The sequence below is a fragment of the Mustelus asterias genome, chromosome 8, assembly GCF_964213995.1.
Source record: "Mustelus asterias chromosome 8, sMusAst1.hap1.1, whole genome shotgun sequence".
NCBI classification, from domain to species: Eukaryota; Metazoa; Chordata; class Chondrichthyes; order Carcharhiniformes; family Triakidae; genus Mustelus; species Mustelus asterias.
This window is the reverse complement of record NC_135808.1, coordinates 140138876-140166040: the sequence shown is the minus strand read 5'-3', so window position 1 is coordinate 140166040 and position 27165 is coordinate 140138876. Positions and strand designations below refer to the sequence as shown.

At 47.0% G+C, this 27165-nt stretch overlaps 1 protein-coding gene across 1 annotated transcript in view; it reads left to right on the top strand.

Moving 5' to 3' along the window:
* The window catches only part of henmt1 (HEN methyltransferase 1), a 147453-nt gene extending 121766 nt beyond the window's left edge, over positions 1-25687 (top strand). The window contains exon 6 of the mRNA XM_078219043.1: positions 25268-25687. Within this exon, the coding sequence (XP_078075169.1) occupies positions 25268-25687 (420 nt within the window). The remainder of the gene's footprint in view (positions 1-25267) is intronic.
* Positions 25688-27165: the final 1478 nt, after the last annotated feature.

Here is a 27165-nt window from a genome sequence, read left to right as displayed (position 1 = left end):
TCTGTTCCTCCACATTCCTCAGAACCCTGCCGTTGACCCTGTAATCCACATTCAAATTTGTCCTATCAAAATGAATCACCTTGCACTTATCAGGGTTAAACTCCATCTGCCATTTTTCGGCCCAGCTCTGCATCCTATCAATGTCTCTTTGCAGCCTACAACAGTCCTCCACCTCATCCCCTACTCCACCAATCTTGGTGCCATCAGCAAATTTACTGACTCACCCTTCAGCCCCCTCCTCCAAGTCATTGATAAAAATCACAAATAGCAGAGGACCCAACACTGATCCCTGTGGTACACCGCTGGTAACTGGTCTCCAGTCTGAAAATGTTCCCTCCACCACCACCCTCTGTCTTCTATGAGATAGCCAGTTACTTATCCAATCAGCCAAATCTCCCGCTATCCCACACCTCCTTACTTTCTTCATGAGCGGATCATGGGGAACCTTATCAAACGCCTTACTAAAATCCAACTATACGACATCAACTGCTCTATCTTCATCTCCACACCTAGTTACCTCCTCAAAGAATTCAATCAAATTTGTGAGGCAAGACTTACCATTCACGAATCCATGTTCACTATCCCGGATTAAGCTGCACCTTTGCAAATGGTCATAAATCCTATCCCTCAGGACTTTTTCCATTACCGACCACCGAAGTAAGACTAACTGGCCTATAATTACCAGGGTCATTCCTATTTCCTTTCTTGAACAGAGGAACAACATTCGCCACTCTCCAGTCCTCTGGCACTATCCCCGTGGACAGTGAGGACCCAAGGATCAAAGCCAAAGGCTCTGCAATCTCTTCCCTTGCCTCCCAAAGAATCCGAGGATATATCCAATCTGGCCCAGGGGACTTATCAACCCTCAGATTTTTCAAAATTGCTAATACATCTTCCCTCAGAACATCTACCTCCTCCAGTCTATGAGCCTGTATCACACACACATCCTCAAAAACATGGCCCCTCTCCTCGGTGAACACTGAAGGAAAGTGTTCATTCATCGCCTCTCCTGTCTCTTCTGACTCCATGCACAAGTTCGCACTACCGTCCTTGACCGGCCCTAACCTCACCCTGATCATTCTTTTACTTCTCACATAAGAGTAAAAAGTCTTGGGGTTTTCCTTGATCCGACTCGCCAAGGACTTCTCATGCCCCCTCCTAGCTCTTCTCAGCCCTTTTTTTCACTCATTCCTTGCTGTCTTGTAACCCTCAAGCGACCCAATTGAACCTTGTTTTCTCATCCTTACCTACGCTTCCCTTTTCCTCTTGACAAGTCATTCAACCTCTTTTGTGAACCATGGTTCCCTCACTCGTCCATTCCCTCCCTGCCTGACAGGGACATACCTATCAAGGACACACAGTATTTGTTCCTTGAACAAGCTCCACTTTTCATTTGTGCCTTTCCCTGACAGTTTCTGTTCCCATCTTTTGCTCCCTCATTCCCGCCTAATCGTATCATAATTACCCCTCCCCCAATTATAAACCTTGCCCTGCCATATGGCCCTATCCCTCTCCATTGCAATAGTGAAAGACACCGAATTGTGGTCACTATCTCCAAAGTGCTCTCCCACAAACAAATCTAACACTTGGCCCAGTTCATTACCCAGTACCAAATCCAAAGTAGCCCCACCTCTTGTCGGCCTATCCACATATTGTGTCCGGAAACCCTCCTGCACACACTGTACAAAAATTGCCCATCCTAATTATTCGACTTATAAAGGTTCCAATCAATATTTGGAAAGTTAAAGTCACCCATGACAACTACCCTGTGACCTCCACACCTATCCATAATCTGCTTTGCAATTACTTCCTCCACATCTCTATTACTATTTGGGGGCCTATAGTAAACCCCTAACAACGTGACCGCTCCTTTCCTATTTCTAACTTCAGCCCATATTACCTCAGTAGGCAGATCCCCTTCGATCTGCCTTTCTGCAGCCGTTAAACTATCCTTGATTAACAATGCTACTCCTCCACCTCTTTTATCACCTTCCCTACTCTTACTGAAACATCTATACCCCGGAACTTCCAACAACCGTTCCTGTCCCTGTTCTAACCATGTCTCCGTAATGGCCACAACATCGTAGTCCCAAGTACCAATCCATGCTCCAAGTTCATCTACCTTATTCCGGATGCTCCTTGCATTGAAGTAGACACACTTCAACCCACCTTCCTGTCTGCCGGTACACTCCTGCGACCTTGATTCCCTCCTCAGTACCTCACTACACTCAACACTGGCTTCTGGACTACAGCTCGTTTTCCCATCCTCCTGACAAATTAGTTTAAACACCTCCGAAGAGCCGTAGCAAATTTCCCTCCCAGGATGTTGGTGCCCCTCTGGTTCAGGTGCAACCCGTCCTGTTTGTACAGGTCCCACCTTCCCCAGAATGTGCTCCAATTATCCACGTAACTGAAACCCTCCCTCCTACACCATCCCTGCAACAACGTGTTTATCTGCACTCTCTCCCTGTTCCTCAACTCGCTAGCACGTTTCACCGGCAACAAACCAGAGATGACAACATGTTTTGTCTTGGCTCTCAGCTTCCACCCTAGCTCCCTAAATTCCTGTTTTAAATCCCCATCCCTTTTCTTACCTATGTCGTTGGTACCGATGTGTACCACGACTTGTGACTGTTCCCCCTCTCCCTTAAGGATCCTGAAAACACGGCCCGAGACGTCACGGACCTTGGCACCCGGGAGGCAACATACCATCCATGAGTCTCTTTCGCTGTCACAGAACCTCCTATCTATCCCTCTAACTATTGAGTCCCCAATAACTATTGCTCTCCTGCTCTCTCTCTCTCTCTCTCTCTCTCTCTCCCCCCCCCCGCCCTCCCTGCCGAGGCACAGAGACAGACTCAGTGCTGGAGATTCGGTCACCGCGGCCCACCACTGGTAGGTCAACAAAGAACAATACAGCACAGGAACAGGCCCGTCAGCCCTCCAAGCCCGTGCCGCTCCCTGGTCAAAACTAGACGATTCTTTTGTATCCCTCAATTCCCACTCCGTTCATGTGGCTATCGAGATAAGTCTTAAACGTTCCCAGTGTGTCCGCCTCCACCGCCTTGCCCGGCAGCGCATTCCAGGCCCCCACCACCCTCTGTGTAAAATACGTCCTTCTGATATCCGTGTTAAACCTCCCCCCCCCCCCCCCCCCCACCTCACCTTGAACCTATGGCCCCTCGTGAACGTCACCACCGACCTGGGAAAATCTTCCCACCGTTCACCCTGTCTATGCCTTTCATAATTTTATCCGCCTCTATTAGGTCACCCCTCATCCTCCGTCTTTCCAGTGAGAACAACCCCAGTTTACCCAATCTCTCCTCATAACTAAGCCCCTCCATACCAGGCAACATCCTGGTAAACCTCCTCTGCACTCTCTCTAAAGCCTCCATGTCCTTCTGGTAGTGTGGCGACCAGAACTGGACGCAGTATTCCAAATGCGGCCGAACGAACGTTCTATACAACTGCAACATCAGACCCCAACTTTTATGCTCTATGCCCTGTCCTACAAAGGCAAGCATGCCATCTGCCTTATTCACGACCTTCTCCACCTGTGACGTCACCTTCAAGGATCTGTGGACTTGCACACCCAGGTCCCTCTGCGTATCTACACCCTTTATGGTTCTGCCATTTATCGTATAGCTCCCCTCTACGTTCGTTCTACCAAAATGCATCACTTCGCATTTATCTGGATTGAACTCCATCTGCCATTTCTTTGCCCAAATTTCCAGCCTATCTATATCCTTCTGTAGCCTCTGACAATGTTCCTCACTATCTGCAAGTCCAGCCATTTTCGTGTCGTCCGCAAACTTACTGATCACCCCAGTTACACCTTCTTCCAGATCGTTTATATAAATCACAAACAGCAGAGGTCCCAATACAGAGCCCTGCGGAACACCACTAGTCACAGGTATGCAGCCGGAAAAAGACCCTTCCACTACCACCCTCTGTCTTCTGTGACCAAGCCAGTTCTCCACCCATCTAGCCACCTCCCCCTTTATCCCATGAAATCCAACATTTTGCACCAACCTACCATGAGGTACTTTGACAAACGCTTTACTGAAGTCGATATAGACGACATCCACGGCCCTTCCCTCGTCAACCATTCTGGTCACTTCTTCAAAACACTCCACCAGGTTAGTGAGGCATGACCTCCCTCTCACAAAACCATGCTGACTATCGTTAATGAGTTTATTCCTTTCTAAATGTGCATACATCCTATCTCTAAGAATCCTCTCCAACAACTTCCCTACCACGGACGTCAAGCTCACCGGCCTATAATTTCCCGGGTTATCCTTCCTACCCTTCTTAAATAACGGGACCACATTAGCTATCCTCCAATCCTCTGGGACCTCATCTGTGTCCAGTGACGAGACAAAGATTTGCATCAGAGGCCCAGCGATTTCATCTCTCGTCTCCCTGAGCAGCCTTGGATAGATTCCATCAGGCCCTGGGGATTTGTCAGTCTTTATATTCCCTAAAAAACCTAACACTTCCTCCCTTGTAATGGAGATTTTCTCTAACGGGTAAACACTCCCCTCCAAGACACTCCCAGTCAACACATCCCTCTCCTTTGTGAATACCGACGCAAAGTATTCATTTAGGATCTCCCCTACTTCTTTGGGCTCGAAGCATAATTCCCCACTTTTGTCACTGAGAGTTCCGATTTGTTCCCTGACAACCCTTTTGTTCCGAACGTATGAATAAAATGCCTTGGGATTCTCCTTAATCCTGTCTGCCAAGGACATTTCGTGACCCCTTTTTGCCCTTCTAATTCCTCGTTTGAGTTCTTTCCTACTTTCTTTGTATTCCTCCAGAGCTCCCTCCGTTTTTAGCTGACTGGACCTAATGTACGCCTCTCTTTTCTTTTTGACCATAGAACCATAGAAAATTACAGCTCAGAAACAGGCCCTTTGGCCCCTCTTGTCTGTGCTGAACCATTTTTTGCCCAGTCCCACTGACCTGCACTTGGACCATATCCCTCCACACCCCTCTCATCCATGAACCCGTCCAAATTTTTCTTAAATGTGAAAAGTGACCCCGCATTTACCACTTTATCCGGCAGCTCATTCCACACTCCCACCACTCTCTGCGTGAAGAAGCCCCCCCTAATATTCCCTTTAAACTTTTCTCCTTTCACCCTTAACCCATGCCCTCTGGTTTTTTTCTCCCCGAGCCTCAGCGGAAAAAGCCTTCTTGCATTCACTCCATCTATACCCATCAAGGGTATAGGTAGAGTGACCAATCCCAATCCCAATTGACCAATCCCTCAATTTCCCTGGTTATCCACGGTTCACGAATCCGACCCTTCCTATCCTTTTTTACAGGCACATGCCTATCCTGCAGCCCTAACAACTGTTCCTTAAAAGACTCCCACATGCCAGATGTGGATTTACCCTCAAACAGCCTCTCCCAATCAACAGCTGCCAATTTCTGCCTAATCCCACTAAAGTTAGCCTTCCCCCAATCCAACACCTTACCCTTGGGACACCGCTCATCCTTTTCCATCACTGTTCTAAAGCTAACAGAATTGTGGTCACTATTTGCCACATGTTCCCCTACCGAAACTTTGAAGACCTGACCGGGCTCATTCCCCAGTACTAGGTCCAGTATAGCCCCCTCTCTAGTCGGGCTATCTACATATTGTTCCAAAGAACCTTCCTGTACGCATTTTACAAATGCCTCCCCATTCAGACTCCCAGCCCTACGCGATTTCCAGTCTATACCAGGGAAATTGAAGTCTCCCACTACAACAACCCTATTTTTCCTGCACCTATCCAGTATCTCCTGACATATCCATTCTTCCACTTCCCTTGGGCTGTTGGGGGGCCTGTAGTATATCCCCAACATAGTAACTGCGCCCTTCCTGTTTCTGAGCTCCACCCACAGTGACTCGTTACACGACCCCTCTGAATTGTCCTCCCTCTGCACCGCTGTAATATGCTCTCTAACTAATACTGCTACTCCCCCACCTCTTTTGGCCCCTCCTCTGTCTCGCCTAAAACACTTGTACCCCGGAATATTCAGTTGCCAGTCCTGTCCCTCTTTCAATCAAGTCTCTGTCACCGCAACCACATCCAAATGCCTCGTAAGCATTAAGGCCCTAAGTTCGTCTGTCTTACCTGCTACGCTCCTTGCATTGAAGTAGATGCACTCCAGCCTCCAGGCCCAGTCATCCTCCCCCAGAGTGCTCTTCTTCTTTGCCAGCCTTGTCCTGGCCCCAAGCTCGTCCCCAGCCTCTACACTGGTAGACCTAATTTTTTGATCCCCACCCCCCTGCCATATTAATTTAAACCCACCCGAACTGCACTAGCAAAACTCCCAGCCAGGATATTCGTGCCCTTCCAATTTAGTTGTGATCCGTCCTCCTTGTACAGGTGCCCTCCTCTCTTGAAAACTCTCCAGTGATCCAGGAATATGAAGCCCTCCCTCCTGGACCAGTCCTTTAGCCAAGCGTTCAATTGTACTATCTCCCTATTCCTAGCCTCACTGGCCCTAGGCATTGGGAGCAGCCCAGAGATTGCCACCCTGGAGGCCCTACTTTTTAGCCTATTTCCCAACTCCCTGAATTGCTCTCGTAGGATCCTCCTGCGCTTCCTATCTACGTCATTTGCACCAATGTGTGCAATGACATCCATTTCTCTATCCTCCCCTTTTAATATGCCTCCTATCCGCTCGGAGACATCCAGTACCCCAGTACCAGGTAGGCAGACTACCATGCTGGAGTCCTGTTCGCACCCACAGAATCGCCTGTCCGTGCCTCTAACCGACGCGTCCCCCACCACTATTGCTCTCTTAATCCCTCTCTTTCCTTTCCTGGCCACAGAGCCTGACTGTGTGCCAGTGACCTGGTCTCTGTGGCTTACCCCTGGAGAGTCATCCTCCTCCACACTATCCAAAACAATATATCTGTTTTGGAGTGGGACAACCACAGGTGACCCCACCACTAATTGCTCACTCCCCTCCCCTCTCACACCTGTCGCCGAGCCCTTCATGTGCCCAACTAGACCATTTGTTTGTATCCCTCTATTCCCAGTCTGTTCATGTGGTTGTCTAGATAAGTCTTAAACGATCCCAACGTGTCCACCTCAATCACCTTGTTTGGGAGTGCATTCCAGGCCCCCACCACCCTCTGTGTAAAATACGTCCCCCTGACATCTGTGTTGAACCTTGCCCCCCTCACCTTGAACCTGTGTCCCCTTGTGTTCATCACCTCCGACCTGGGAAAAAGCTTCCCGCCCTTCACCCTATCTATGCCCTTCATAATTTTATACACCTCTATTAGGTCGCCCCTCATCCTCCGTCTTTCCAGGGAGAACATCCCCAGTTTACCTAATCTCTCCTCATAGCTAAGACCCTCCATATCAGGCAACATCCTGGTAAACCTTTTCTGTACTCTCTCCAAAGCCTCCACATCCTTCTGGTAGTGTGGCGACCAGAACTGGACGCAGTATTGCAAATGTGGCTGAACCAATGTTCTATACAGCCGCAACATCATATGCCAACTTTTATATTCTACGCCCCGTCCAATAAAGGCAAGCATGCCATATGCCTTCTTGATCACCCTCTCCACCTGTGCTGCCACCTTGAAGGATCTGTGGACTTGTACATCCAGGTCCCTCTGTGTGTCTATACTCCTGATGGTTCTGCCATTTATTGTATAGCTCCCCCTTACATTAGATCGACTGAAATGCATCACTTCGAATTTATCTGGATTAAATTCCATCTGCCATTTCTCCGCCCAATGTTCCAGCCTATCTATATCCTGCTGTATTCTCTGACAATGTTCATCACTATCCGCCACTCCAGCAATCTTTGTGTCGTCCGCAAACTCACTTATCACACCAGCTACATCTTCCTCCAAATCATATTAAAAGGGGAGGATAGAGAAATGGATGTCATTGTACACATTGGTGCAAATGACGTAGATAGGAAGCGCAGGAGGATCCTACGAGAGCAATTCAGGGAGTTGGGAAATAGGCTAAAAAGTAGGGCCTCCAGGGTGGCAATCTCTGGGCTGCTCCCAATGCCTAGGGCCAGTGAGGCTAGGAATAGGGAGATAGTACAATTGAACGCTTGGCTAAAGGACTGGACCAGGAGGGAGGGCTTCATATTCCTGGATCACTGGGGAGTTTTCAAGAGAGGAGGGCACCTGTACAAGGAGGACGGATCACAACTAAATTGGAAGGGCACGAATATCCTGGCTGGGAGTTTTGCTAGTGCAGTTCGGGTGGGTTTAAATTAATATGGCAGGGGGGTGGGGATCAAAAAATTAGGTCTACCAGTGTAGAGGCTGGGGACGAGCTTGGGGCCAGGAAAAGGCTGGCAAAGAAGAAGAGCACTTTCTCAAGGAACTTTTACTCTTATGTGAGGAATAAAAGAATGACCAGGGTGAGGTTAGGGCCGGTCAAGGACAGTAGTGGGAACTTGTGTATGGAGTCAGTAGAGATAGGCGAGGTGATGAATGAATACTTTTCTTCAGTGTTCACCAAGGAGAGGGGCCATGTTTTTGAGGAAGAGAAGGTGTTACAGGCTAATAGGCTGGAGGAAATAGATGTTCGGAGGGAGGATGTCTTGGCAGTTTTGAATAAACTGAAGGTCGATAAGTCCCCTGGGCCTGATGAAATGTATCCTAGGATTCTGTGGGAGGCAAGGGATGAGATTGCAGAGCCTTTGGCGTTGATCTTTGGGTCCTCGCTGTCCACGGGGATGGTGCCAGAGGACTGGAGAATGGCGAATGTTGTTCCTCTGTTTAAGAAAGGGAATAGAAATGACCCTGGTAATTATAGACCGGTTAGTCTTACTTCGGTGGTTGGTAAATTGATGGAAAAGGTCCTTAGGGATGGGATTTACGACCATTTAGAAAGATGCGGATTAATCCGAGATAGTCAGCACGGATTCGTGAAGGGCAAGTCGTGCCTCACAAATTTGATTGAATTTTTTGAGGAGGTAACTAAGTGTGTTGATGAAGGTAGGGCAGTTGATGTCATATACATGGATTTTAGTAAGGCGTTTGATAAGGTCCCCCATGGTCGGCTTATGATGAAAGTGAGGAGGTGTGGGATAGAGGGAAAGTTGGCCGATTGGATAGGTAACTGGCTATCTGATCGAAGACAGAGGGTGGTGGTCGATGGAAAATATTCGGATTGGAGGCAGGTTGCTAGCGGTGTGCCGCAGGGATCAGTGCTTGGTCCTCTGCTCTTTGTGATTTTTATTAATGACTTAGAGGAGGGGGCTGAAGGGTGGATCAGTAAATTTGCTGATGACACCAAGATTGGTGGAGTAGTGGATGAGGTGGAGGGCTGTTATAGACTGCAAAGAGACATAGATAGGATGCAAGGTTGGGCTGAAAAATGGCAAATGGAGTTTAACCCTGATAAATGTGAGGTGATTCATTTTGGTAGGACAAATTTAAATGTGGATTACAGGGTCAAAGGTAGGGTTCTGAAGACTGTGGAGGAACAGAGAGATCTTGGGGTCCATATCCACAGATCTCTAAAGGTTGCCACTCAAGTGGATAGAGCTGTGAAGAAGGCCTATAGTGTGTTAGTTTTTATTAACAGGGGGTTGGAGTTTAAGAGCCGTGGGGTTATGCTGCAACTGTACAGGACCTTGGTGAGACCACATTTGGAATATTGTGTGCAGTTCTGGTCACCTCACTATAAGAAGGATGTGGAAGCGCTGGAAAGAGTGCAGAGGAGATTTACCAGGATGCTGCCTGGTTTGGAGGGTAGGTCATATGAGGCAAGGTTGATGGAGCTAGGGCTGTTCTCTCTGGAGCGGAGGAGGCTGAGGGGAGACTTAATAGAGGTGTATAAAATGATGAAGGGGATAGATAGAGTGAACGTTCAAAGACTATTTCCTCGGGTGGATGGAGCTATTACAAGGGGGCATAACTATAGGGTTCGTGGTGGTAGATACAGGACGGATATCAGAGGTAGGTTCTTTACGCAGAGAGTGGTTGGGGTGTGGAATGGACTGCCTGCAGTGATAGTGGAGTCAGACACTTTAGAAACATTTAAGCGGTTATTGGATAGGCACATGGAGCACACCAGGATGATAGGGAGTGGGATCGCTTGATCTTGGGTTCAGATAAAGCTCGGCACAACATCGTGGGCCGAAGGGCCTGTTCTGTGCTGTACTGTTCTATGTTCTAGCACTCTGGGGGAGGATGACTGGGCCTGGAGTGCTGGAGTGCATCTACTTCAATGCAAGGAGCGTAGCAGGTAAGACAGACGAACTTAGGGCCTTAATGCTTACGAGGCATTTGGATGTGGTTGCGGTGACAGAGACTTGATTGAAAGAGGGACAGGACTGGCAACTGAATATTCCGGGGTACAAGTGTTTTAGGCGAGACAGAGGGGGGGCCAAAAGAGGTGGGGGAGTAGCAGTATTAGTTAGAGAGCATATTACAGCGGTGCAGAGGGAGGATAATTCAGAGGGGTCGTGTAACGAGTCACTGTGGGTGGAGCTCAGAAACAGGAAGGGCGCAGTCACTATGTTGGGGGTATACTACAGGCCCCCCAACAGCCCAAGGGAAGTGGAAGAATGGATATGTCAGGAGATACTGGATAGGTGCAGGAAAAATAGGGTTGTTGTAGTGGGAGACTTCAATTTCCCTGGTATAGACTGGAAATCGCGTAGGGCTGGGAGTCTGAATGGGGAGGCATTTGTAAAATGCGTACAGGAAGGTTCTTTGGAACAATATGTAGATAGCCCGACTAGAGAGGGGGCTATACTGGACCTAGTACTGGGGAATGAGCCCGGTCAGGTCTTCAAAGTTTCGGTAGGGGAACATGTGGCAAATAGTGACCACAATTCTGTTAGCTTTAGAACAGTGATGGAAAAGGATGAGCGGTGTCCCAAGGGTAAGGTGTTGGATTGGGGGAAGGCTAACTTTAGTGGGATTAGGCAGAAATTGGCAGCTGTTGATTGGGAGAGGCTGTTTGAGGGTAAATCCACATCTGGCATGTGGGAGTCTTTTAAGGAACAGTTGTTAGGGCTGCAGGATAGGCATGTGCCTGTAAAAAAGGATAGGAAGGGTAGGATTCGAGAACCGTGGATAGCCAGGGAAATTGAGGGATTGGTCAATTGGGATTGGGATTGGTCACTCTATCTATACCCTTGATGGGTATAGATGGAGTGAATGCAAGAAGGCTTTTTCCGCTGAGGCTCGGGGAGAAAAAAACCAGAGGGCATGGGTTAAGGGTGAAAGGAGAAAAGTTTAAAGGGAATATTAGGGGGGGCTTCTTCACGCAGAGAGTGGTGGGAGTGTGGAATGAGCTGCCGGATAAAGTGGTAAATGCGGGGTCACTTTTCACATTTAAGAAAAATTTGGACGGGTTCATGGATGAGAGGGGTGTGGAGGGATATGGTCCAAGTGCAGGTCAGTGGGACTGGGCAAAAAATGGTTCAGCACAGACAAGAGGGGCCAAAGGGCCTGTTTCTGAGCTGTAATTTTCTATGGTTCTATGGTCAAAAAGAAAAGAGAGGCGTACATGAGGTCCAGGCAGCTAAAAACAGATGGAGCACTGGAGGAATACAGAGAAAGTAGAAAAGAACTCAAACAGGGACTTAGAAGGGCAAAAAGGGTCACAAAATGTCCTTGGCAGACAGGATTAAGGAGAATCCTAAGGCATTTTATACATACGTTAGGAACAAGAGGGTTGTTAGGGAAAGAATCGGACCTCTCAGGGACAAAGGAGGGGAATTATGCTTAGAACCAAAGGAAGTAGGTGAGATCCTAAACGAATACTTTACATCAGTATTCATAAAGGAGAGGGACATGTTGACTGGTAGTGTTTCAGAGAGATGTGTTGACCCGTTGGAAAAAATCTCAATTACAAGGGAGGAAGTGTTAGGTTTTTTAGGAAACATTAAGACAGACAAATCCCCAGGGCCAGATGGCATCTATCCTAGACTCCTCAGGGAGGCAAGAGATGAACAAAAGGGTTGTCAGGGAAAAAATCGGACCTCTCAGGGACAAAAGTGGGGATTTATGCTTGGAGCCCAAAGAAGTAGGGGAGATCCTAAATGAATACTTTGCGTCGGTATTCACAAAGGAGAGGGATGTGTTGACTGGGAGTGTCTCGGAGGGGAGTGTTGAACCGTTGGAGAAAATCTCCATGACAAGGGAGGAAGTGTTAGGTTTGTTAGAGAATATAAAGACTGACAAATCCCCAGGGCCTGATGGAATCTATCCAAGGCTGCTCAGGGAGACGAGAGATGAAATCGCTGGGCCTCTGACGCAAATCTTTGTCTCGTCACTGGACGCAGGTGAGGTCCCAGAGGATTGGAGGATAGCTAATGTGGTCCCGTTATTTAAGAAGGGTAGGAAGAATAACCCAGGTAATTATAGGCCAGTGAGCTTGACGTCCATGGTGGGGAAGTTGTTGGAGAAGATTCTTAGAGATAGGATGCATTTAGAAAGGAATAAACTCATTAACGATAGTCAGCATGGTTTTGTGAGAGGGAGGTCATGCCTCACTAACCTGGTGGAGTGTTTTGAAGAAGTGACCAGAATGGTTGACGAGGGAAGGGCCGTGGATGTCGTCTATATGGACTTTAGTAAAGTGTTTGACAAAGTCCCTCATGGTAGGCTGGTGAAAAAGGTTGGATCTCATGGGATAAAGGGGGAGGTGGCTAGATGGGTGGAGAACTGGCTTGGTCACAGAAGACAGAGGGTGGTAGTGGAAGGGTCTTTTTCCGGCTGGAGGCCTGTGACTAGTGGTGTTCCGCAGGGCTCTGTATTGGGACCTCTGCTGTTTGTGATTTATATAAACGATCTGGAAGAAGGTGTAACTGGGGTGATCAGTAAGTTTGCGGACGACACAAAATTGGCAGGACTTGCAGACAGTGAGGAGCATTGTCAGAAGCTACAGAAGGATATAGATAGGCTGCAAATTTGGGCAAAGAAATGGCAGATGGAGTACAATCCTGATAAATGCGAAGTGATGCATTTTGGTAGAAATAATGTAGGGAGGAGCTATACGATAAATGGCAGAACCATAAAGGGTGTAGATACGCAGAGGGACCTGGGTGTGCAAGTCCACAGAACCTTGAAGGTGACGTCACAGGTGGAGAAGGTGGTGAAGAAGGCATTTGGCATGCTTGCCTTTATAGGACGGGGCATAGAGTATAAAAGTTGGGGTCAGATGTTGCAGATGTATAGAACGTTGGTTCGGCCGCATTTGGAATACTGCGTCCAGTTCTCGTCGCCACACTACCAGAAGGACGTGGAGGCATTGGAGAGAGTACAGAGGAGGTTTACCAGGATGTTGCCTGGTATGGAGGGGCTTAGTTATGAGGAGAGATTGGGTAAACTGGGGTTGTTCTCACTGGAAAGACGGAGGATGAGGGGAGACTTAATATAGGTGTATAAAATTATGAAAGGCATAGATAGGGTGAACGGTGGGAAGCTTTTCCCCAGGTCGGTGGTGACGTTCACTAGGGGTCATAGGTTCAAGGTGAAGGGCGGGGGGGAGATTTAACACAGATATCAGAAGGACATATTTTATACAGAGGGTGGTGGGGGCCTGGAATGCGCTGCCAGGCAAGGTGGTGGAGGCGGAGACACTGGGAACGTTTAAGATTTATCTAGACAGCCATATGAACGGAGTGGGAATGAAGGGATACAAAAGAATGGTCTAGTTTGGACCAGGGAGCGGCATGGGCTTGGAGGGCCGAAGGGCCTATTCCTGTGCTGTATTGTTCTTTGTTCTTTGATTGGAGGATAGCAAATGTGGTCCCGTTATTTAAGAAGGGTAGCAAGGATAACCCGGGTAATTATAGGCCGGTGAGCTTGACGTCCGTGGTAGAGAAATTGTTGGAGAAGATTCTTAGAGATAGGATATTTGCGCATTTCAAACTGAATAATCTCATCAGCGACAGACAGCATGGTTTTGTACGAGCGAGGTCATGCCTCACAAATTTGGTTGAGTTTTTTGAGGTGGTGACAAAAACAATTGACGAGGGAAGGGCCATGGATGTCGTCAATATGGATTTTAGTGAAGCATTTGACAAGGTCCCTCATGGCAGGCTGGTGCAAAAGAACAAAGAACAGTACAGCACAGGAAACAGGCCCTTCGGCCCTCCAAGCCTGTGCCGCTCCTTGGTCCAACTAGACCAATCGTTTGTATCCCTCCATTCCCAGGCTGCTCATGTGACTATCCAGGTAAGTCTTAAACGATGTCAGCGTGCCTGCCTCCACCACCCTACTTGGCAGCGCATTCCAGGCCCCCACCACCCTCTGTGTAAAAAACGTCCCTCTGATGTCTGAGTTATACTTCGCCCCACTCAGCTTGAGCCCGTGACCCCTCGTGATCGTCACCTCCGACCTGGGAAAAAGCTTCCCACTGTTCACCCTATCTATACCCTTCATAATCTTGTATACCTCTATTAGATCTCCTCTCATTCTCCATCTTTCCAAGGAGAACAACCCCAGTCTACCCAATCTCTCCTCATAGCTAAGACCCTCCATACCAGGCAACATCCTGGTAAACCTTCTCTGCACTCTCTCCAACGCCTCCACGTCCTTTTGGTAGTGCGGCGACCAGAACTGGACGCAGTATTCCAAATGTGGCCTAACCAGCGTTCTATAAAGCTGCATCATCAGACTCCAGCTTTTATACTCTATACCCCGTCCTATAAAGGCAAGCATACCATATGCCTTCTTCACCACCACCTCCACCTGTGTTGCCACCTTCAAGGATTTGTGGACTTGCACACCTAGGTCCCTCTGTGTTTCTATACTCCTGATGACTCTGCCATTTATTGTATAACTCCTCCCTACATTATTTCTTCCAAAATGCATCACTTCGCATTTATCTGGTTTAAACTCCATCTGCCACCTCTCCGCCCAATTTTCCAGCCTATCTATATCCTGCTGTATTGCCCGACAATGCTCTTCGCTATCCGCAATTCCAGCCATCTTCGTGTCATCCGCAAACTTGCTGATTACACCAGTTACACCTTCTTCCAAATCATTTATATATATCACAAATAGCAGAGGTCCCAGTACAGAGCCCTGCGGAACACCACTGGTCACAGACCTCCAGCCGGAAAAAGACCCTTCGACCACTACCCTCTGTCTCCTATGGCCAAGCCAGTTCTCCACCCATCTAGCCACTTCTCCTTGTATCCCATGAGCCTTAACCTTCTTAACCAACCTGTCATGTGGGACTTTGTCAAATGCCTTACTGAAATCCATATAGACGACATCCACGGCCCTTCCTTCATCAACCGTTTCTGTCCGACTATCAACTGCTCTGATGTTGCAGCTGTATAGAACGCTGGTTAGGCCACATTTGGAGTACTGCGTCCAGTTCTGGTCACTGCACTACCAGAAGGACGTGGAGGCTTTAGAGAGAGTGCAGGGAAGGTTTACCAGGATGTTGTCCAGTATGGAGGGTCTTAGCTATGAGGAGAGATTGGGTAAACTGGGCTTGTTCTCCCTGGAAAGACGGAGAATGAGGGGAGACGTAATGGAGGTGTACAGAATTATGAAGGGTATAGATAGGGTGAACAGTGGGAAGCTTTTTCCCAGGTCGGAGGTGATGATCACGAGGGGTCACGGGCTCCAGGTGAGAGGGGCAAGATATAACTCCGATATCAGAGGGACGTTTTTTACACAGACAGTGGTGGTGGCCTGGAATGCGCTGCCAAGTAGGGTGGTAAAGGCAGACACGCCAGCATCGTTTAAGACTTACCTGGATAGTCACATGAGCAGCCTGGGAATGGAGGGATACAAACAAATGGTCTAGTTGGACCAATGAGCGGCACAGGCTTGGAGGGCCGAAGGGCCTGTTTCCTGTGCTGTACTGTTCTTTGTGCTCCTTAAAAGACTCCCACATGCCAGATGTGGATTTACCCTCGAACAGCCTCTCCCAATCAACAGCCACCAAATCCTGCCTAATGCGGCTGTAGTTAGCCTTCCCCCAATTCAGCACCTTACCCATAGGACAACACTCACCTTTTTCCATTACTATCCTAAAGTTTACAGAATTGTGGTCACTGTTTGCCACATGTTCCCCCACTGAAACTTTGATGTAAAGGGATCGTCCCCCTTTACTGTTCAAAAATTTATCCTTGCTTTAAAAACATTTAATGAGGTAGCCTCAATTGCTTCATTGGGCAGGGAATGCCACAGATTCACAACCCTTTGTGTGAAGAAGTTCCTCCTCAACTCAATCCTAAATCTGCTTCCCCTTATTTTGAAGCTATGCCCCCTAGTTCTAGTTTCACCCGCCAGTGTAAACAACTTCCCTGCTGCTATCTTATCTATTCCCTTCATAATCAGATATGTTTCAAAAGATCTCTCCTCATTCTTCTGAATTCCAATGAGTATAGCCCCAGTCTACTCAGTCTCTCTTCATAAGCCAACCCTCTCAACTCCGGAATCAACCTAGTGAATCTCCTATGCACCCCCTCCAGTGCCAGTATATCCTTTCTCAAGTAAGGAGACCAAAACTGTACACAGTACTCCAGGTGTGGCCTCACCAGCACCTTTTACAGCTGCAACATAATCACGCTGTTTTTAAACTCCATCCCTCTAGCAATGAAGGACAAAATTCCATTTGCCTTCTTAATTACCTGCTGCACCTCCAAATCAACTCCTTGAGATTCCTGCACAAGGACACCCTGGTCCCTCTGTACAGCAGCATGCTGCAATTTTTTACCATTTTTTCCCGACAAGATAGGAGAGGCGCTAAATGAATATTTTTCGTCAGTATTCACACAGGAAAAATACAATGTTGTCGAGGAGAATACTGAGATACAGGCTATTGGACTAGACGGGATTGAGGTTCGTAAGGAGGAGGTGTTAGCAATTCTGGAAAGTGTGAAAATAGATAAGTCCCCTGGGCTGGATGGGATTTATCCTAGGATTCTCTGGGAGACTAGGGAGGAGATTGCAGAGCCTTTGGCTTTGATCTTTATGTCGTCATTGTCGACAGGAATAGTGCCAGAAGACTGGAGGATAGCAAATGTTATCCCCTTGTTCAAGAAGGGGAGTAGAGACAACCCTGGTAATTATAGACCACTGAGTCTTACTTCTGTTGTGGGCAAAGTTTTTGCAAGAATTATAAGAGATAGGATTTATAATCATCGGGAAAGGAATAATTTGATTAGGGATAATGAACACGGTTTTGTGAAGGGTAGGTCGTGCCTCACAAACCTTATTGAGTTCTTTGAGAAGGTGACCAAAGAGGTGGATGAGGGTAAAGCAGTTGATGTGGTGTATATGGATTTGAGTAAAGCGTTTGATAAGATTCCCCACGGTAAGCTATTGCAGAAAATACGGACGTGTGGGATTGAGGGTGATTTAGCGGTTTGGATCAGGAATTGACTAGCTGTAAGAAGACAGAGGGTGGTGGTTGATGGGAAATGTTCATCCTGGAGTTCAGTGACTTGTGGTGTACCGCAAGGATCTGTTTTGGGGCCACTGCTGTTTGTCATTTTTAGAAATGACTTGGATGAGGGTGTAGAAGGATGGGTTAGTAAATTTGCGGATGACACTACAGTCGGTGGAGTTGTGAACAGTGCGGAAGGATGTTGTAGGTAACAGAGGGACATGGATAAGCTGCAGAGCTGGGATGAGAGGTGGCAAATGGAGTTTAATGCGAAAAAGTGTGAGGTGATTCACTTTGGAAGGAGTAACAGGAATACAGTGTTCTGGGCTAATGGTAAGATACTTGGTAGTGTGGATAAGCAGAGAGATCTCGGTGTCCATGTGCATAGATCCCTGAAAGTTGGCACCCAGGTTGATAGGGTTGTTAAGAAGGCGTACGGTGTGTTCGCTTTTATTGGTAGAGGGATTGAGTTTCGGAGCCATGACGTCATGTTGTAGCTGTGCAAAACTCTGGTGCGGCCGCACTTGGAGTATTGCGTACAGTTCTGGTCACCGCATTATGGGAAGGATGTGGAAGCATTGGAAGGGGTGCAGAGGAGATTTACCAGGATGTTGCATGGTATGGTGGGAAGGTGTTATGAGGAAAGGCTGAGGAACTTGAGGCTGTTTTCGATGGAGAGAAGAAGGTTAAGAGGTGACTTAATAGAGGCATACAAGATGATCAGAGGATTAGATAGGGTGGGCAGTGAGAGCCTTTTTCCTCGGAAGGTGATGGCTAGCACGAGGGGACATAGCTTTAAATTGAGGGGTGATAGATATAGGACAGATGTCAGAGGTAGGTTCTTTACTCAGAGAGTAGTAAGGGCGTGGAATGCCCTGCCTGCAACAGTAGTGGCCTCGCCAACATTAAGGGCATTTAAATGGTCATTGGATAAACATATAGAACCATAGAACCATAGAAAATTACAGCTCAGAAACAGGCCTTTTGGTCCTTCTTGTCTGTGCCGAACCATTTTTTGCCTAGTCCCACTGACCTGCACTTGGACCATATCCCTCCACACCCCTCTCATCCATGAACCCGTCCAAGTTTTTCTTAAATGTTAAAAGTGACCCCGCATTTACCACTTTATCCGGCAGCACATTCCACACTCCCACCACTCTCTGCGTGAAGAAGTCCCCGCTACTGTACACAATACTCTAAATTCGGTCTCACCAATGCCTTGTATAACCTTACCATAACACTCCAACTTTTATACTCGATACTCCTATTTATAAAGGCCAATGTACCAAAGGCACTCTTTACGACCCCATCCACCTGTGACGTCACTTTTAGGGAATTCTGTACCTGTATTCCCAGATCCCTCTGTTCAACTGCACTCTTCAGAGTCATGGAAACATAGAAAACTGCAGCACAAAACATAGAACATAGAACATTACAGCGCAGAACAGGCCCTTCGGCCCACGATGTTGCACCGACCAGTTAAAAAAAAAAACTGTGACCCTCCAACCTAAACCAATTTCTTTTCGTCCATGAACCTATCTACGGATCTCTTAAACGCCCCCAAACTAGGCGCATTTACTACTGATGCTGGCAGGGCATTCCAATCCCTCACCACCCTCTGGGTAAAGAACCTACCCCTGACATCGGTTCTATAACTACCCCCCCTCAATTTAAAGCCATGCCCCCTCGTGCTGGATTTCTCCATCAGAGGAAAAAGGCTATCACTATCCACCCTATCTAAACCTCTAATCATCTTATATGTTTCAATAAGATCCCCTCTTAGCCGCCGCCTTTCCAGCGAAAACAATCCCAAATCCCTCAGCCTCTCCTCATAGGATCTCCCCTCCATACCAGGCAACATCCTGGTAAACCTCCTCTGCACCCTCTCCAAAGCCTCCACATCCTTCCTGTAATGTGGGGACCAGAACTGCACACAGTACTCCAAGTGCGGCCGCACCAGAGTTGTGTACAGTTGCAACATAACGCTACGACTCCTAAATTCAATCCCCCTACCAATAAACGCCAAGACACCATATGCCTTCTTAACAACCTTATCTACTTGATTCCCAACTTTCAGGGATCTATGCACACATACACCTAGATCCCTCTGCTCCTCCACACTATTCAAAGTCCTCCCGTTAGCCCTATACTCAACACATCTGTTATTCCTACCAAAGTGAATTACCTCACACTTCTCCGCATTAAACTCCATCCGCCACCTCTCGGCCCAACTTTGCAACCTGTCTAAGTCTTCCTGCAAACTACGACACCCTTCCTCACTGTCTACCACACCACCGACTTTGGTGTCATCAGCAAATTTGCTAATCCACCCAACTATACCCTCATCCAGATCATTAATAAATATTACAAACAGCAGTGGCCCCAAAACAGATCCCTGAGGTACACCACTTGTAACCGCACTCCATGATGAATATTTACTATCAACCACCACCCTCTGTTTCCTATCCGCTAGCCAATTCCTGATCCAATTTCCTAGATCACCCCCAATCCCATACATCTGCATTTTCTGCAGAAGCCTACCATGGTGAACCTTATCAAACGCCTTACTAAAATCCATATATACCACGTCCACTGCCTTGCCCCCATCCACCTCCTTGGTCACTTTCTCAAAAAACTCAATAAGGTTAGTAAGGCACGACCTACCTGCCACAAAACCATGCTGACTATCACCTATCAATTCATTACTCTCCAAATAACTATAAATCCTATCCCTTATAATTTTTTCCAACATCTTGCCGACAACAGAAGTGAGACTCACCGGTCTATAATTCCCGGGGAAGTCTCTGTTCCCCTTCTTAAACAATGGGACAACATTCGCTAACCTCCAATCTTCTGGTACTATACCAGAGGCCAACGACGACCTGAAGATCAGAGCCAGAGGCTCTGCAATCACTTCTCTTGCCTCCCAGAGAATCCTTGGATAAATCCCATCCGGACCAGGGGATTTATCTATTTTCAGACCCTCCAGAATATCCTGCACATCCTCCTTATCAACTGTAATACTGTCTATTCTACTCCCCTGCAACCCAGTGTCCTCCTCAGCTATATTCATGTCCCCTTGCGTGAACACCGAAGAGAAATATTGGTTCAATGCTTCACCAATCTCCTCCGGTTCCACACATAACTTCCCTCTGCCATCTATAACTGGCCCTAAACTTGCCCTAACCAACCTTCTGTTCTTGACATACCTATAGAACGCCTTAGGATTCTCTAATCCCTTCGGCCCCACAAGTTGTGCCGAACATATCCCTACCTTTTTAGGCCTACCTAGAGTCCTCCATCCTATTAAGTCCCATGTACTCATCCAGGAGTCTCTTAAAAGACCCTATTGAGTTGCCTCCACCACCACTGACGGCAGCCGATTCCACTCGCCCACCACCCTCTGTGTGAAAAACTTCCCCCTAATATTTCCCCTGTACCTACCACCCAGCACCTTAAACTTGTGTCCTCTCGTAGCAGCCATTTCCACCCTGGGAAAAAGCCTCTGAGAGTCCACCCGATCTATGCCTCTCAACATCTTTTTTACCTCTATTAGGTCTCCTCTCATCCTACGTCTCTCCAAGGAGAAATGACCGAGCTCCCTCAGCCTATCCTCATAAGGCATGCCACTCAATCCAGGCAACATCCTTGTAAATCTCCTCTGCACCCTTTCAATCTTTTCCACATCCTTCCTATAGTGAGGCGACCAGAACTGAGCACAGTACACCAAGTGCGGTCTGACGAGGGTCTTATATAGCTGCATCATTATCCCCGGACTCCTAAACTCAATCCCTCGATTGATAAAGGCCAGCACACCATACGCCTTCTTAACCACCTCATCCACCTGCGGGGCCGATTTTAGAGTCCTATGGACCCGGAGGAGGGTTTAAGAACATAAGAACATAAGAAACAGGAGCAGGAGTAGGCCATCTAGCCCCTCGAGCCTGCCCCGCCATTCAATAAGATCATGGCTGATCTGAAGTGGATCAGTTCCACTTACCCGCCTGATCCCTATAACCCCTAATTCCCTTACCGATCAGGAATCCATCTATCCATGATTTAAACATATTCAACGAGGTAGCCTCCACCACTTCAGTGGGCAGAGAATTCCAGAGATTCACCACCCTCTGAGAGAAGAAGTTCCCCCTCAACTCTGTCCTAAACTGACCCCTCCTTTATTTTGAGGCTGTGCCCTCTAGTTCTAGCTTCCTTTCTAAGTGGAAAGAATCTCTCCACCTCTACCCTATCCAGCCCCTTCATTATCTTATAGGTCTCTATAAGATCCCCCCTCAGCCTTCTAAATTCCAACGAGTACAAACCCAATCTGCTCAGTCTCTCCTCATAATCAACACCCCTCATCTCTGGTATCAACCTGGTGAACCTTCTCTGCACTCCCTCCAAGGCCAATATATCCTTTCGCAAATAAGGGGACCAATACTGCACACAGTATTCCAGCTGCGGCCTCACCAATGCCCTGTACAGATGCAGCAAGACATCTCTGCTTTTATATTCTATCCTCCTTGCGATATCGGCCAACATCCCATTTGCCTTCTTGATCACCTGTTGCACCTGCAGACTGGGTTTTTGCGTCTCATGCACAAGGACCCCCAGGTCCCTCTGCACAGCAGCATGTTGTAATTTCTTTCCATTTAGATAATAATCCAATTTGCTATTCTTTCTTCCAAAGTGAATAACCTCGTATTTGTCAACGTTATACTCCATCTGCCAGATCCTCGCCCACTCACTCAGCCTGTCCAAATCTCTCTGCAGACCTTCTACGCCCTCCACACGATTCACTTTGCCACTTATCTTTGTGTCGTCTGCAAACTTTGTTATCCTACACTCAGTCCCCTCCTCCAGATCGTCTATATAAATGGTAAATAGTCGAGGCCCCAGTACCGATCCCTGCGGCACGCCACTAGTTACCGTCCGCCAACCAGAAAAGCACCCATTTATTCCGACTCTCTGCTTCCTGTCGGACAGCCAATCCCCAATCCACGCTAACGCCCTACCCCCAACTCCGTGTGACCCAATCTTCTTCAGCAACCTTTTGTGGGGCACCTTATGAAACGCCTTTTGGAAATCCAGATACACCGCATCCACCGGTTCCCCTCCGTCAACCGCACTAGTCACATCTTCATAAAAATCCAACAAGTTCGTCAAGCATGACTTTCCCCTCATGAATCCATGCTGCGTCTGCTTAATTGAACCATTCTTATCCAGATAGCCTGCTATTTCTTCTTTAATGGGGATTCCAGCATTTTCCCAACTACAGACGTTAAGCTAACCGGCCTGTCGTTACCCGCCTTTTGTCTATTTCCTTTTTTAAACAGCGGCATAACATTAGCCGTTTTCCAATCCACCGGCACTACCCCAGAATCCAACGAATTTTGACAAATAACCACTCACGCATCCGCTATTACCTCTGACATTTCTTTCAGTACCCTGGGATGCATTCCATCCCAGGGTACTCATCCCTACATAAGCTTCCCTCTTCCTTTTTACAAGACATTCCACCTCTTTTGTGAACCATGGTTCCCTCACTCGGCCATTTCCTCCCTGCCTGGCAGGGACATACCTATCAAGGACACAGTGTTTGTTCCTTGAAAAAGTTCCACTTTTCATTCGTGCCTTTCCCTGACAGTTTCTGTTCCCATCTTATGCCCCCTAATTCTTGCCTAATCGCATCATAATTACCTCTCCCCCAATTATAAACCTTGACCTGCCGTACGCCCCTATCCCTCTCCATTGCAATAACAAAAGACACCGAATTGTGGTCACTATCTCCAAAGTGCTCTCCCACAACCAAATCTAACACTTGGCCCGGTTCATTTCCCAGTACCAAATCCAATGTGGCCTCACCTCTTGTCGGCCTATCCACATATTGTGTCAGGAAACCCTCCTGCACACACTGCACAAAAACTGCCCTATCCGAACTATTCGACCTACAAAGGCTCTAATCAATATTTGGAAAGTTAAAGTCCCCCATGACAACTACCCTGTGACCCCCACACCTATCCATAATCTGCCTTGCAATTTCTTCCTCCACATCTCTATTACTATTTGGGGGCCTATATTAAACTCCTAACAACGTGACCGCTCCTTTCCTATTTCTAACTTCAGCCTTTCCGCAGCCGTTAAACTACCCTTGATTAACAATGCTACTCCTCCACCTCTTCTACCATCTTCCCTGCACTTCCTGAAACATCAATACCCCGGAACGTCCAACAACCATTCCTGTCCTTGTTCTACCCATGTCTCTGTCATGGCCACAACATCGTAGTCCCAAGTACCAATCCACGCCCCAAGTTCATCTACCTTGTTCCGGATGCTCCTTGCATTGAAGTAGACACACTTCAACCCGCCTTCCTGTCGACTGGTACCCACCCTTGACCTTGATACCTTCCCCAATACCTCACTACCCTCAACACTGACTTCTGGACTACAACTCCTTTTCCCACCCCCCTGAAGAGCCGTAGCAAATTTCCCTCCCAGGATATTGGTGCACCTCTGGTTCAGGTGCACCCCGTCCTGTTTGTACAGTTCCCACCTTCCCCAGAATGTGTTCCAATTATCCACTATTAGCTGACACCAGTTAGAGAAAAGCTGATTTAAACTGTTTCCTGAATCAACTTCCTTCAGCTGCTCTACCAGTCACACCTGACAACTCTGCTTAAGGCTGGGAAATTCTGAATTGAAACAGTTTCAGTTGGTGACACAGCGGTTAGCACTGCTGCCTCACAGCGCCAGGGACCCGGGTTTGATTCCCAGCTTGGGTCACTGTCTGCGTGGAGTTTGCACATTCTGCCCATGTCTGCGTGGGTTTCCTCCGGGTGCTCCGGTTTCCTCCCACGGTCTGAAAGACGTGCTGGTTAGGTTCATTGCTCCGAACAGGCGCCAGAGTGTGGCGACTAGGGGAATTTCACAGTAACTTCATTGCAGTGTTAATGTGAGCCTTACTTGTGACTCATAAATAGACTTTACTTTTCTAAAGAGGTTAAGAGTATAAAAGTTGGAGTGTTATGGTAAGGTTATATAAGGCATTGGTGAGGCCGAATTTGGAGTATTGTGTACAGTTTTGGTCACCTAGTTACAGGAAGGATGTAAATAAGATTGAAAGAGTGCAGAGAAGGTTCACAAGGATGTTGCCGGGACTTGAGAAGCTGAGTTACAGAGAGAGATTGAATAGGTTGGGACTTTATTCCCTGGAGCGTAGAAGATTGAGGGGAGATTTGATAGAGGTGTATAAGATTTTGATGGGTATAGATAGAGTGAATGCAAGCAGGCTTTTTCCGCTGAGGCTCGGGGAGAAAAAAACCAGAGGGCATGGGCTAAGGGTGAAAGGAGAAAAGTTTAAAGGGAATATTAGCGGGGGCTTCTTCACGCAGAGAGTGGTGGGAGTGTGGAATGAGCTGCCGGATAAAGTGGTAAATGCGGGGTCACTTTTAACATTTAAGAAAAACTTGGACGGGTTCATGGATGAGAGGGGTGTGGAGGGATATGGTCCAAGTGCAGGTCAGTGGGACTAGGCATAAAATGGTTCGGCACAGACAAGAAAGGCCAAAAGGCCTGTTTCTGAGCTGTAATTTTCTATGGTTCTAAGACTTTCTTATTCACCCAAACTGCAAGTAATCAATTCTCCATGAATCAATCCCATGTTTATCCTGAATTTATTAATCAATCCCAAACAAAAAACAACATGGGACACCCAGATCAATGAAGAATCAACAACAGTTCCAATTGGTCATTCATGATCTCTTTCAGAAATCAGAAATTCCTCATTTCCCCAGCTGTTCAGAAGAAATAATTTTCTTAAACTCAGATGAATGAAGCTGAGGACTGCCTTAATGCATTTATACTGTATAATTCTGCTAGATTTTGTACCGATTTATACATTTCCTCCTTTTATTTCCAAGGTCTGTGAAATTGTTTACCCAAGTCTGAAAGATAAGAAAATCCTACAGGATCTTGTACTTAATGAAGTGATCTATGCAGCGGAATGTGAGCGAAGGCATCTCATCAACAGTCATTGTGATGATAACGAGCATGAAGCTGAGAATTGCTGCCAGAATGAAGGAAAATCTCTGCAAACTGAGGATGGTAAACCTGCAAAAGTCAGTTTTAAGCCAAAGATTAATGAGAGACTGAAAGTGTGCAGAATTGGTAGTAAACTTCATATTCCCTTGATCAATTTATTCTCCATACCCAAAGTGCAGCAACTCAGTGGTTCGCTCCAGCAGCTGCAGGAGATCCTACAGACCACTGATCGAGTCATGCTCAGTGCATGTGGGGCCTCAGTCCTATATCCTGCTTATGACGACAACAATGATGACTAACTGATGGAGTCTCACTGTTATTGGATAGCAGCCAAACTATCACAAAAATAAATCATGAACATATTCAACTCAAAGTGCAGAGTGGGTGCAGTGTGCAGGAACAAAGTTGCAGCTGTTGAATAAAGGATCCAGACAATCAATAAAAACATTGACAAGTTATTCAGTTTATAACTTTCGGTAGAACTGAAAAATGGTGCATTATTTTGCCTGTTGCAACTGAACACGTAGATAAGACTTATTTGTGTCTATCCAATACCATGGTTTTGATAAACATTGATTCTGTTAGATAATAAAATGGAACAGTAATGACACCTCTGTTGACGCAATTAAACCTTAATTTAACCACGTGTTTGCTCAAATTTGTATCATTGGAAAGTAATAAAAGGATTGAGTGAAGGATACAGACAGGGATGGGATTGGTTAAGGGTTACAGTATCAGGGACAGGATTGGGTAAACAAAAATAATATTTCAGCAATGTCTTGAATGTAATAAAATATCCGAAGGCCCTTCGCAGGTATGTTATGGAGCTAAAACTTGACACCGATGGATGAGAATATAGGAGGCATGGTTAGTAAGTTTGCAGATGACACCAAGATGGTGGCATGGTGGACAATGAGGAAGGTTATCTCCAATTGCAGCGGGATCTTGATCAATTGGGCCAGTGGGCTGACGAATGGCAGATGGAGTTTAATTTAGACAAATGCGAGGTAATGCATTTTGGTAGATTGAACCAGGGCAGGACTTATTCAGTTAATGGTAGGGCATTGGGGAGAGTTACAGAACAAGGAGATCTCGGGGTACATGTACATAGCTCCTTGAAAGTGGAGTCACAGGTGGACAGAATGGTGAAGAAGGCATTCGGCATGCTTGGTTTCATCGGTCAGAACATTGAATACAGGAGTTGGGACGTCTTGTTGAAGTCGTACAAGACATTGGTAAGGCCACACTTGGAATACTGTGTGCAATTCTGGTCACCCTATTATAGAAAGAATGTTATCAAACTAGAAAGAGTGCAGAAAAGGTTTACTAGGATGCTACCGGGACTTGATGGATTGAGTTATAAGGAGAGGCTGAATAGACTGGGACTTTTTTCTCTGGAGCGTAGGAGACTGAGGGGTGACTTTATGGAGGTCTATAAAATAATGAGGAGCAGAGACAAGGTAGATAGTCAATATCTTTTCCCAAAGGTAGGAGAGTCTAAAACTAGAGGGCATAGGTTTAAGTGAGGGGAGAGATGCAAAAGTGTCCAGAGGGGCAATTTTTTCACACAGGATGGTGAGTGTCTGGAACAAGCTACCAGAGGTAGTAGTAGAGGCAGGTACAATTTTATCTTTTTAAAAGCATTTAGATAGTTACATGGGTACAATGGGTATAGAGGGATATGGGCCAAATGCGGGCAATTGGGATTAGTTTAGGGTTTTTTTTTAAAAAAAGGGCGGCATGGACAAGTTGGGCCGAAGGGCCTGTTTCCATGCTC